General features: G+C 38.7%; 1 protein-coding gene across 1 annotated transcript in view; it reads left to right on the forward strand.

Moving 5' to 3' along the window:
- The window catches only part of RAPH1 (Ras association (RalGDS/AF-6) and pleckstrin homology domains 1), a 91,245-nt gene that overhangs the window by 54,289 nt on the left and 22,913 nt on the right, over positions 1–14,043 (forward strand). Inside the window, 2 exon segments of the mRNA XM_068138379.1 lie at positions 11,976–12,053; positions 13,758–13,917. Of these exon segments, the coding sequence (XP_067994480.1) occupies positions 11,976–12,053; positions 13,758–13,917 (238 nt within the window).

The raw sequence follows: 14,043 nt of genomic DNA on the forward strand, positions 1-14,043 counted from the left end.
ATGTCCTCTTAACATATTTTTCACTTTAACAATTTTTGTGGAAAGTGCAAATTGCATGATTTCATGATGTGACAAGGAGGAAAATTTCTCTTGGTGGTAGTGGCAGTGATAGGTTCACTGGGAATCATAAGTCGAGTCTGCCTCTCATTCATCCTTCAAAATCTCAGAGTGCGTTGGTTTTAAAATTGGTTACAAAGTAGTTTCATTGATCCTCTTTTAGTAGAAAATTTCAACATCTGCCTATGCCTTTGAAGTGAATTTTTCCTAAGTATAATGGAAATAACTTTGGGAAGTTTTTTTCATTTGCACTGTGTTTCCATTAGCTCTTTATTTTAAAAAAATAATGATTCTATAGATATGCGTGTCTCTCCGTGTGTGTGTATATATGTATAAGGTCTGGCTATAACTGATGGCTGGAGTTTAGCGGGAAAGCTATCTTATGCATATAAAAATACAACTTTAAAACATCTAGTAGAAGTAAAAATCAGCTTTGAACTGTGCATATGTAATACACCACTTAGGCTTGCAGCCTTAGTTAAGTGCTGGCCTAGAAATACAGGATCTTTCAAAGAATCTGAAATGAGTTAGGCATCAAGTCTTTGACTCAACCCAACTCATGTTGAGTAAGCTTCCCTGACTGTTTTAGTGGATGCAGCAATAATCTTCCAACACTGTTACAACCTAGCTCTTGTATGACTTCATTCTTAGTATAAAGAACTGGATGTTTTTATCTTTGAAGCGTTGGGCAAATTCCGGTGTTGTAATATAGATGCTACATTCAGATGCTTTCATGATGTTTTAAAGTACTTGTACCTTCTGAAGACGTTTTAATAGTCTGGTTGCATGACAAGTTCTAAAAGAATGATAGTGAAAATGGTCATTATCACCTTCCCATTAAGGGTCTTAATGGGAAGGTCGGGAGTTCAAGCCTGCAGTGGGCAGTAGTGTCCTCCCTACTCTAGTCATGAGGTCTGTGGTGACAGGTTGGACTCGATGATCTTTGAGGTCTCTTCCGACCTTAGGAATACTGAATATTATAGAATTATAAGAAACGTGTGTGCTGTGTGGTCTCAAAGCAGTCAGCCTACTGCAAGAGGACAACATCTGTTCATCTCAGAGTTTGATCAGTGAGCTGAAATCTTTCCTTTGAAACAGACAAATGTTTTAAACCACTGGTTTGTGAGAGAGTAGCATGCTGTTCTAAAATTAAACTTTTTCTTTCTTTCTTTCTCCAGTGTTTTTTGCAGGTCAAATATGTTTAAAATGTGCAGATAGCTGTTTAGCCAAGCTGTAATTCCTAGCACTTGGGTTTTCCTGTTGCTTTGCTACTTCTGCTAATTTTAACTTTTGGGTATCTGCGGTACTGCAGAATGTTATGCAGTAGGAAGGAGCCATGCACAAAAGGTATCTAGCAAACAACTGTTGCCTTCCTGTTTCTAGAGGTATCTCTGCAGCTGAAATTCACAGAGGTAGTTGCCATCACACCATTTTTTCCCCCACCTTTTCTTGACCAGCAGCTGTTCCTATGAAATACCATCATTCTTGATTTCCAGAATAGTTTTCCTGTGGTTGGTTGTTACCATATTTTGCTGTGGAGCTGGAAAGCAGTATTACCATTGTCCCCAGTGGTTACTGTTTTGTAAGAAATTTATGGCACTCCCATTTCTGGATAGCATAAAAGTTCCTTAGTGGAGAAAAGTTCCACTGTACATAAATGCAAGATGGCAACAACCAAAATGATAGATGATAAGAATAAGGTTAAATTATCTACCTTGAGTTTCTTTATAGAAGTATTCTCCAGCAAATAGTATTTCCTTTAGGAAGAGATTTGGTATTCCCCACTTAGTCTACCAGTCAACAATAGTATCAGGACAAAGGAGAGAAGATGGCTAAACCCTAAGGAAGAGGCTGCAAATGTGCATTGTAATGTTCTTTCTACTGCAGTGCTCCATTCACCAAGAAAAGTGAATCCATGTTAAGTAGAATTAATTTCAGAGTGAAAATGTGTCTATCAGAATCATAAAAATAAGATCAGTCTGCCTTCAAGTTAATCAAAGCTGCATTATTTGCCAGCAGTGTTGGCATTACCTCAGGCTTGCTCAGACTAAGTGAAAAGTTCTTTAAATGACAGCCGTTCTTCTGTCACTGAAGTTCCTGGAAATCCTGTGTGTGTAGAAAATGCAGAATGTATTAGTTCATCCATCCCAAATGATGTGATTATATGTGTCAGGAAATCTAATCTGAGAATTCCGTATGACTGTAAACTATGCACAAGACCAATACCAGATCCTGCATCGCAAAGCTCTCATCAGTGTGTGGCTCAGGTGTGAAAAAGTTGTTTCTAGGCAGTGCGGCTGTGCTTCTGAATCACAGGATGTAGACACAAACAGTAATTAATCGGCAAGCAGAAAAATCTTTGGTCTGTAGCATGCAACCTTTGTCTGTATTAGTGGCTAAGCACCAGGTGGAGCTCAGACTAGAGCCTAGGTTTTACTTCAGATACTATTTAGAATCTTCTTTGAGCTGTAACTTTTAAAGCCTGCTAGAGATGTTTAATTAGTCATCTCAGGATGTGGCAGTCACATTAGGTAAACTCACCCTGCAGGAACTGTGTACACCAAACTATTTGATATTATCTTCCATGAAGCTCTAGACATGCCCTCTTCATTTTTTTCAGGAGACTGTACCTTATTGCATCTCTGAAGAAGAGATGGGGATTCTGAGCTGCTAATGATTAAACAAGAGCATAGTAGGCTGCTCAGTTGTCATGCCATGTTCTGTATAGTGTTGGACCAGTTGACACAAATAAGGCTGAGAGATGCAGCCACATGGAACAAAATCTGCAGTTCAGTTGTGGTTCACAGGAGATACCCTTAATGATCTTGTCAAGTCCCACAGTATTAGCCTGATTTCCCTGGTGTTGTGTCCATGTGGTTCTGCAAATTCCTATGGGCTGATGGTTTATCATTGTTTATCTATAGCAGATACTGGAGAAAAGAATCACTGTATTAACTGTCATTAACTGATTTTTTGCCTTTTGAGAAGTCCTTCTCTATGGTTGCTACTGATTTGCTTCCCCTTTTTAAACAGATTAAAATATATTTTCAGATAATTTATTTTCTGAGACAAATGCAACAATTGGTTTCCAAATTATTGAGCTATATGATTTTGGATTGTACAAAATAAGAGAGATTTCAGTCCTTGGTTGGCGGTTTTATTTTTGTTTTGTTTCTTTTAAAAAGTAATTATAAGTTACATCCGGATTATGATTACAGTAACATCTTTTTCTTTAACTCTGTAAGCAGCAGCCAGCATAGAAAGCATGAAAACAGTTCCTTGTCTTCAGGATGTCCAGTTTTTAGTGGCTTTTTGTTTGTGTAATGGAAGTAGAATGCTGAGTTGTACAAGAGTGGACAGGATTTTGAAAAGCATTGCAAGTGCACGTTTCCTCACTTTTATAGTTTTAAATGTCTTTACAAATAAATTCTCTTGCAGAAAGAAACCAGTAGCAGGTAAGTAAACCTTTTTCTTAATTCTATACTGTAACATTTTGTACAGGGGAGGATTGAAATAGTATTCTCTGTTAGCAAAACTGCTTTTGTACCACTGTGGTAGGCTTGCAGTATTTGGGAACGCTCACATTTTTATGGGAGGGAAATAATGTAATGGTGCAGGGTTTTTTTTTCATAACTCTATCTTCTGAAATCAAGACACTATAAAATTACTATACTGACTTCTTTTGACTTATGTTCTTTCTCTTTCTTTCTGCACAAGCACTCCTATTTGGACAGGGAAACCTCCCTTCTTCTGAGAAACATTGCAGGAAAGCCTTCTCATTTGCTGACCAAGGTGATGCTTCTTCTTTCCACCTGTATGTGACTATTTCTATGTAGAAAGAATGCTTTTGGTGTGTGCTATGCTCCTCCCACCCCTGCCCTTTCCTGGAACTTGTGCATTTACTTACATGATTTTTCTTGATTGTCCAAGGTGTTGTGCTCTTAAAGGCTTAATTTTATTGTTTGTTTTTGCAGATTTATCAAAGTGTTCAAGTTCTGGGCAAATACTTAATAGCCATGTCAGCAGGTAAAATGCCTTAGCTGAAAAGGAAATGTACTGAGCTAGAAGTTCTTTTTTTCTGTTGTTCTTATCCACTAGCTGGAAAAAAACCCACCACCTCAGCTGTGTAAAAGATTTATGAGTATTCAGTACTGTTAAAGGCAGTAGTATCCTTAAAATAAGTCAATTTCTGTATGAGTTCATTTTTGATAAACTGATATCAACTAATGGGAGTTTTTTTAAAGAAGTTTTGAGTACTGTCTAGATAGAATGTGGTGAGAACATGCTTGTAAGACAGTGGTCTAATGAGCCAGGTATGTACAAATCCTGGTTATAAATTTATTTTCTGTAGAGGATAAAGGTCAGTAATACACTAAGAGAGCACAAATTGCCATTCAGTCTAAGGATAACATTTTCTATACATACTTCCTTTTGAAAGTATAGTTTCAAGGGAGGAGGGATGGGAAAGCTGTAAATCTCTCATGAAAACACACCTTGCTGAGAAAACTGAGTGTTCAGTGGCTGGGGTGTCAGATGTGTCTGATGCAGCTCCTTTCTGCAAACTGCTCCCTGGGTTTTTTTCTTTCCTAAGACAGACACTCCAGAGGAGAAACCTCAGGCAGGTCCAGAGTGACAAATGTACTGACTTCAAAACAGTAAGGTTAATATTTGCTGGCCTGTACTTTCCAGTAAAAGCTTAGAACTAGTTTACTGTTTTTTCTTTTGCAAGATGCTCAGCCTGCATCTTGATGATAAATTTTCAGGCTGTCTTCTAGAGGATTATAAACAGACAAAACCAAGTAACATTCTGCTTGTGATAGTTTTGCTTAAATTTTAATCCCATACCTCTTTCCTTTCTTCCCCCCATCAGTTCCTTGTCCCTGCACCCCCAACAAAGCAGACAGCCACCAAACCAGCAAACTTTGGTTGATTGAAAATAGATTAACAACAGCTGTGACACAAAGGGAACCCAAGATTTTCTCTTTCATCTCCATGTGTTTTCATATCCTCCCTTCTGATTATTTAGATATGGGTTGAGTATTGGTTAGCATATGGAACTTCAGTTAAAAATTGCATAAAATATTATGCATTAATGATCTTAAATGGTTTTTCAACGGAAATGATTCTATAATTCTGTTCATCCATTGCATCGTATGGCCATGGACAAGCTCATGTCAGTGATTCTATTAGTTTCATGTTTATGAAGTTTCATGTTTAGATTTGTAAGTCTTTGTCTTGGATTATTAGAGTTTGTAGCCCTTTGAGTCATGTGCTTTTGGTGGGCTTGCTGATGTTTTGAGGGTAGCCTTTGTTGTTAGTTCAGCTTAGGACAGGCTCAGTACAGCTGTCCCTTCTACGCTGGACTGCTGAGCACAGAGTTCTGATGTAGATACTTACTGTCTCTCTTCTAGCCTGCTGTAGAAGGAAATGTCATCAGTAAAATAATGAAATGGAAGACCACTTTACTGCTTAAATCTCTTCAGCTTGCTGTAACATTATATAAGCTCCAGTACTAGAGAAGGAGTCCCAAGAGATGGGGCTTTCCTTCTAATTGTAGCAAGATACTAGATAAGTAAATTGTAAGACCATGTTGAAGCTCTATGCTAGTGTCTCCAGTGTGTCAGCTATTTCTTATTGTCTTACTGACTGTTGTATTCTTTCTCTTCTTTGATCTGTTTACCTTTTGTATTGACACTAGAGCCACTTTGTGGGAATGACAGCACCATTTCTGTCTTTTGGTAATATAACTAATTGTGAAAATCCTACTCATGGAGTGCCTTTTGCATTACAGCCATGCACAAACACAGTTCCTCTCTCAGCGCAGGGCAGATCTCAGCACAGACAATTATCTGTTCATTGTAGTGGTCTCTCCATATGTTGTTGTTCACACAACATTCAAACACATTTCTTGAAAATGGAAAGAAGCAAAAGTGTCAGAGAAGTTACTGATTATCAAAAAGAAGGCAATATATTTTTAATGTCAAATCTGGAAGTTTGTTCCCTGTAGGGCTGGAATGAAATCCATCAAATGAATACTAAAAACTAAGCTTTTAACTGTGAAATACAGATCACGTGCAAATAATTTTAAAAGAGTGTTCAGGGCTGAACTACATTCCAATTTAGGACGTGGAAACAGGAAATGGAAATGTAGCATGGTGGATTTTGAAGTTACCATTTCTTCTACCTTTCTGATGCACATGAAGCTGAAACTGCTAGATGATGGTGGTTTTAATGGTGTAATGTTTCACATATGTATATTGGCATCTGGAGAAAAGGAATCATGTTATGCCTCCTCTTCCCAAATACCTAGTGCTTCATTCTTATTGATCTGAAATGAGTGTTGATTCCCCTGTTTTCTAAATTTTTGGTTACTCCACACTAATCCCTTCAGTTGTCAAGTTTGCTTCATGCATTTTAGGTCAGTCTGATTCATGTGTGCTCATTCTTGATTGAAGTATCTGTCTGCAATTTTTAAAATACAGTTTAGAAATACAGCAGTTGATTCCTAATCTGAAAAGGATGTAAGCCGAATTTGAAAACTCCTGCCTCCTACAGTTTTTGAGGAATTTTTATGGCAGTAACTGGAAACCACAACCATTATGCAGGTGGTTAGCAGCAGGATTACACTGTTAAACAGCCTGTGTTCTCGAATGTTTCTACTTTGTTCTGCATGTCATGTGAGCTTTTTGTCCAGCTAAAACTCTTTACCAGTTAGTGCCTTGTTTTACATTGCAGTCTTTTTTCCACACTCAGACTTCCTTACCATGGTTTCTAAGGCCTATTCTCCCTCCTGGGTTGGTTGCTTGTGGTTCTGTTTGTTTGATGTTTTTGTTTTGGGGGAGGTTCTTTGTTTGTTTGTTTTTTCTTCTCTTTCTTTCTTTGTTGTGGTCCCAGATCTACTACCTGTTCTCCTCTAACTAATTGCCTTAGTCCCAATGAAAAGCCTGACCTTGAACCATAAGATAGGCCCTGTTCAGAGGAAAGCAGGAGATAATTTGGTTCAGCTGTGGTTTTGAGGGATAAAGAGCCATTGAAATACTCTCAAAATGCATGGTTTGGGGTTTGTATGTTTGTTTGTTTTCTTGTTACAGATTTGCCAAATCTACTCTGAGCAGTATTTAAGGGGGACAGCAGAATCTATGTCCCTGGTGAATAAGATTCTATTGTGCCATACCCTGAAGCATACCTTCAAAACAGAATGAAGTCAAGGTGGAGACCATTAACCAATTGTGTATCCCAGGCATCGGTACTGGGTTCAATACTTTTCAACATCTTCATTAATGATCTGGATGATGGGGCAGATGTGAAACCTAATTTCTGGCTCAGATTAAGTTCCCTACATCTAGCCCCCACCAAAAACGGCTCCTTAGCACTGATCCCTTTGCTCCAGCTTGCCTTTGGCTGCCAATTTGAGGACCACTCTAGTGCACCCTCTCTTTATCTAACCCTGATACTATAGACAAACTCTTGATGTATGGGATGGATAAGTGTGAGGTTGACTGAAAATTGACTGCCTTATTTGGCCCAGAGGTAGATGATCAGTGGCACCAAGTCTACTTAGAGGGTAGTAACTAGTATTGTACCCAGAGGTCCAGTCATTTTTATCATCTTTATTACTGATCTTGATGATGGGGCAGAGTCAGCAAGTTTGCTGATGACACTGAACTGAGAGGAGTGGCTGTGATGCCAGTGGGTTGTGCTGCCATTCAGAGGGACCTTACAGGATGAGGAAATGGATTGACAGGAACCTCATGAAGTTCAGCAGAGAGAAGTGTGAAGTTCTGCACCTGTGGAGGAGCTAACCTATGCATGGGTCCATGCTGGGGACCACCCAGACAGAGAGCAGCTTGGCAGAAAAGGACCTAGAGGTCCTGGTGAACACCAAGCTGACCACGAGCCATCAAAGTGCCCTTGCAGCAAAGAAGGCTAATGGTATCTTGAGCTGCATTAGGGAGAGCGTTGCCAGCAGGTGGGTGCAAAAGATCCTTCCTCTCTGCTCAGCACTGGTAAAGCCACAGTTGGAGTAGCATGCTCAGTTCTGGGCTCCCCAGCACAGTAGAGATACAGAGCTACTGAGAAGTTCAGCAAAGCACCATGAAGATAATGAAGAGACTGTAGCATCCATAGAATCCAGAGACACAGAGAGCTGGATCTGTTCAGCATGGCAAAGAAAAGGTTTGAGGGGCACTTACTGAGGTATAGACAAAAAATGCATTCAATAGCTCTGCCTTCTTTGTATCCTCTGTCACCAGTGCACCCACCTCATTCAGCAGTGGGCCTGCATTGCCTCTAGTATTGGTTTTGTCTGCAGTGTATTTAAAGAAGCCCTTTCTGTTGTCCTTGACATTCTTGCAAGGTTTAATTCCAAGGAGGCCTTAGCTTTCCCAGTTGCCTCCCTACATCCTCTGACAACAGTGGCCTTCCTCCCCCTCCTTCCATTTCTTCCACTTGAGTTTGCTCTGAAGTTCCCTGTTTAACCATGTGGATCTGCTGGCTCCCTTTCTTGATTTCCTGCCTGTTGGGATGCTCTGATCTTGAGCTTGGTCCTTAAATGTTAACCAACTATTTTGGGCCCCTTTGCCTTCTGTTCCTGTTCCATGGCATTTCCCCTAGCTTGAAAAGGCCAAAGTTGGGCCTGCTGAAGCCCAGGGTTGTGATCCTGAATTCCACCATTATGGTTGCTGCAGCCAAGGCTGCCCTTATCCTTCACCACTTTAACCAGACCCTCCTTGTTAGAAAGTATGAGATCCAGCAGCATACCTCTCCTAGCTGGCTTGTCCACCATTTGCATCAAGAAATTACCATCAGTGCATTTCTGTCTGCTGTGTCCATTTTCAACCAGATCAGCTTTCTGACTGAAGTGTCTGCTCTAAGAAGTGATGCTGTGCAAGGTGTACCAGCCATAGCAGGAACTTACAGAGGTAGACGTCACTTGTGAAAGCACAGCCTAGGCAGCAGTCCTGCCGTTGATGTGCGGGTTTATGGTAGCCTACCTCACACCGCTATTACTAGAAGGATTTTCTAGCAAAGGGGAAATAAATACCTAAGTCAAATATGATGAGGCTGTGTGCTCTGGCCTTGCTAGTTTGTGGTGCTGAACAGTTTACAGTTGCAGTCAGATACTTTTGCCACCTGTCACCTTTCTTGGTGTGGGATAAGAAATGTTGCACATAGTACAAACTGATACTCCATGCTATTGATCAATTGTCCTGGTTCCATGTATGGAAGAGGAGGGAGCCTGTGTTTGTGCCTGAGTGCAGTTTTGGGATGGCTTTGATGGTAAGGATACATGGGTGACTGTTTACTTGGGCCATTAGGAGAGAAATAGAAAAAAAATAGTGAGTTTTGAAGAATTACATGCTTAATAAATTCATCAACATAGATATTTCTTCTTCTGGCTTCAGTGGAACATCATTCTTCATACCAGCATGATGCAGCAGTGGCATTAGTCCTGACAATAAAGCAAGCCTTGAATAATTTACAGTCCTTGACTACTATCTGCTTCCTAATTACTACTATTATTAGAGTTAAAAATTAGAAAATATAATTAGAAAATACAAATAATTGCTAGAATTAGAAATTTCTAAGTCTTGATTCCGTCTGTGTGTTTTCCATGAGTAGATTCAGACCTCTTATAATACATTGTTGCAGAATGAAACCAGTTTTTATTTTTTAAATCATAGTTCTTTTAGTTTGTTTTGTTACATTTAAGCTGACTTTGTTAAAATCTAGTCTAAAGTAAAAGAAATTCTAATTTCTGGACCCACCTTAAACTTGAGTGGGAAATGAAAATTGACTGGTAGGCAATAATAATGAACCCTTGAAATCTTTCTTCTAAAAATATTTTAGGGAATGATGTATTTTAAACTTTGAGATAATAAAGATATTCTAGCTGTGTTAGCTCAAGTATATGAGAGGCCCTTGGCTGATGCCTTGTTACCTGCTGTCTTGTTGCTGCCCGTGTCTGTGTGCTACAGCTGTAAAGTGCTGCTGCCAGGGTTTGCTGTAGACAGTTGCATTGCACAGGTGTACAGTGAAATGGGGCAGAAAATTGTGTGTCTTACTTTAGTGAGGAGCAAACCTAAATGTGCTGTCAACCTTTGTACAGCAATAAAGGTTTATGGCTGGGTTAATAAGCGGCTTTTTGAAACCGTAAATTAGTTTCTTCAACTGTATGATAATAAAATCTTCTGTTCTTGCTGATTTCATAATGTGCATATGCATATAATCACTTTTAGAAAGTCTTAAGTATTTAAAGCCTTGATTTTTTAGTAATAATTTATTTCTGAAAATGGAATAGTTATTGCTGAGGAAGAGTATTTTAGAGTCCTGAAATATGTCTTTCACGTAAATGGTTCTAGGTATCATGGCACTGTTTGTTTTTAATACAATACTAATGTGGTTTAACCCAAGTTATATGACACTGTCTTTATAGCACATAAAAAGTCATAGTTCCCTGTAGATTAATAAAACCCTATGTTCCTAGGTAATTGAGTTCCAAGAGAATGTTTCAAGCACACTTTATTTCTGCTCATGTCAACTTACTGGTTCATTTTATTGGAAAGAATTATGTACTCACAAGGCAGCCTATTGTCTTGTCTAGCTGATGTTTTTTCCAGTGCATGGTATGGTCACAGGTGTGACGGAGCAAAACCTCTGGAGCACAATAAATGGCACAGGGAATGGCCTTCAGCAGTTGATAGGAATATCAGCAATTCACTGAGAAGTGGAAAACTGGAGTTCTGTGTATTTCAGGGTAGCTGAATCTTTTACAAGAAGGGCAGCCATCTAAACACATGGTAAAGAAGCCATGAATTACATCATACAGAAAAGCAATTCATAACAAAATGTCTGTGGCATGCTGAGTGTTCTTGCGGTGCACTGTGCTACTTCTGACCAGAGAAGAATCTCAATTTTTCTTTTCTAAGCAGGTTTAATATTTTGTAGGGGGAGGTATATGCTTATTTAGTATGTTTGTTGTTCTAGAGTTTTAAAATCATCATTATACTTTCAGATATTAGCTGCAGTGAACATCCACAATTTAAGATTTCTAAAATGTAAAACCTGCATATGGCATCTACAAAAAGAATACTTACTTGGTTATCTGCATATTTGAAATCCACTTTCAGGAGAAATACCAGTATCCAGAAATTAAAAGTTAGTGTTGCTAGTCTTACTGTATAAGGATTTCTTTAGCATCAACAGATAGATTGAAATGATCTGAATTTTTAATTCATTTCCAGGTGTAACAAAAATAGATTGCTTAAAAGAACATCAAAGAAAAGAATGCTTGCTTGCTTTGTGTCTTAAAATACTTTAAGCAAGAAATGCAGCCTGCATTTAGTCAAGATAAAAGGAATGTTCAAGCTGCTTACTTATTGCAAAGGGATTTAATAGTTTAAAATCTTCCAACCAACACATTCAGCGTGGAATCCTATTTATAGGATTTGTACTCCAGGCTCTGTGTACTGTTAAATTCTGATATTTCTCGGTGTGCTGTTTGTGTTGATCAACCAAAAATCTGTGGGGTGTACTCAGCTATACACTCTTGTTGAATATGTGCTGTCCATACTTATGACTGTAACTACCTGATATGCTAAAATATTTTCTAGCAATGAACAAGGCTACTTACAATGGGGAAGAATAAAGAAATGCCAAATGTATTTTTACAAAATGCATACATCCTGTATGTTCTGTTGGAGATGATGGCAGTTTCATTTTTAAGTGAGATGTACAGCAACCCTTTGTCTTTAAAATTAATAATCTTCATCATCACTAAGAAATAGTTGAGGATTTATAGGTGGTAGGTAAGTCATCATTTCATTCCATGCTTAAAAGCATGGTAGCCTGAAAATTAAATTCACTAAAACCAGTCTGAAGTTTGTGTTAACTGGAATTCTGTGTGTTGTGTCCCCTAGGAGGAACAGGCTGCTAAACTCAAGGCTGAGAAGATTAGGGTTGCATTAGAGAAGATTAAAGAGGCACAAGTGAAGAAGGTAAGTTCTTTAAATTGCTTTAGAAGATCTTTATTTTATATTTCTTCACCTGCAAAATGAATGCAAAATTATTCTCATTTGTGCCTATTGTCCTTAAGTTATCCTGGATAGGAAGACTTTGATGTTCTGATCTTGAGTGATGTGGCAATTTACGTCCTCATCTAAACTGGACCTAAACAACAACATCCTAGCGTATAGAACTACATGATGTTTGTCTTAAGGAATAGATTTTTTTGCAGCTAGTGGACATTGAGAAGACTTTGCCAGCTTCAACTCAGACCTGAAATGAAAGTCCAAACTCTTGAGATTGTGTACTAAGCAGTCAAAAATTGCAAATTTGGGTCTGTTTTCTTTACTGACCCATTCCCATTACGCATAGCAGAATTTTGTAGTAATGAATGGATTTCTAGCATTGCAGACTACAGACAGGGGTTATCAAGTGGAGGTGGTCTACTGACACTACTTGATGCATTATCAAAGAGCATGTTCTTCTGTTAAATTTGGAGTTTTTCAGTGCCTTAAAATTCCTTTTACTTTTAGCATTTACATATCATATCATATCCTGGCTGGAAGATGGGAATTAAGAAGCCAACCAGTGTACAACAACTACTACATGATAACTTCTCCAGCTGAACAGGGTGTAAAAAAGAAAGCATAATGATTGTCAAGAAGAATCTGTTGTCTTAATTCTTTATGATTGGTTAAAAAAGAAGTGTGCTTTCCCCCCCCCCCCCCAGACAGTGACCTCCTTAAAGTGCCTAAAATGTCATTCTGTTTTAAAAGCAGATTTCGGTTTTTTACTTAATCCTGAATTCTCCCCAGGAAAAGATGGTTTAGTAGAGGTATATTGTTTGCATAACCAGCATCTTTAGAAAATGGGGAGGAAGGGGGGAAGAAAGCTTGAATTATAAATCTGAAAAATTCTGATTCTGTATAAGGTTGTGCAGAACTCTCTATGTTTATTCCATCTATATATGTGAGAAAAATTGTCACAAAGACCCTTTGTAAAATAAACAGAACAGAGCACTTCAGCAGGAGTGATTATTTTTCTTTTTTTTTCCTTTCCCCTCTTTAACACATAACTAAAGTGTGTTGCCATTGTATTTGGAGTGCCTTTATATTTACTCTCTTATACTAAAGCAGACCAGTATCTTGTTACGAGTCACTGATACAGGTGTCTGAGAGAGAGTGTTTTGATTATACTTAGTATTTCACACTATTTTAACAAAATCTTAGAAAAATAAATAAAATCTTTAAAACTTTTTAGTCTGGAGATGAAGAGGCTCAGGGGAGACCTTATTGCTCTCTACAGCTACCTGAAGGGAGGTTGTGGACAAGCAGAGGTTGGTCTCTTCTCCCAGGCAACCAGCACCAGAACAAGAGGACACAGTCTCAAGCTGTGCCAGGAGAGGTTTAGACTGGAGGTTAGGAAGAAATTCTACACAGAGAGAGAGATTGCCCATTGGAATGGGCTGCCTGGGGAGGTGGTGGAGTCACCGTCGTTGGAGGTGTTTAGGGGGAGACTTGATAGGGTGCTTGGTTGCATGGTTTAGTTGATTAGATGGGTTAGATAATAGGTTGGACGCGATGATCTTGAAGGTCTCTTCCAACCTGGTCTGGTCTATTCTATTCTAAAACTGTAGTTCTATTTGAAATGTGGGAAATTAATCCTATTTCTTGTTTCCTTAATTTTCTCCTTAATAGTTGGTGATCAGAGTCCATATGTCTGATGACAGCTCAAAAACAATGATGGTGGATGAGAGACAGACAGTGAGACAAGTATTAGACAATCTGATGGACAAATCGCATTGTGGATACAGTTTGGACTGGTCATTGGTGGAAACCATCTCTGAATTGCAAATGGGTACGTAATAATTATAAATGTTTATAACCCTTACCTGCTGATACGACAATTGTCTGTAGCTGTCCTCTGAATTATGACTACAGGGAACTTTCTCTCAGGAAATGTGACAAAGTGAGATCTATTTTC

This window comes from Melanerpes formicivorus, unplaced genomic scaffold (assembly GCF_026170545.1).
Source record: "Melanerpes formicivorus ecotype bairdi unplaced genomic scaffold, bMelFor1.0.p_v2 SCAF_5, whole genome shotgun sequence".
NCBI classification, from domain to species: Eukaryota; Metazoa; Chordata; class Aves; order Piciformes; family Picidae; genus Melanerpes; species Melanerpes formicivorus.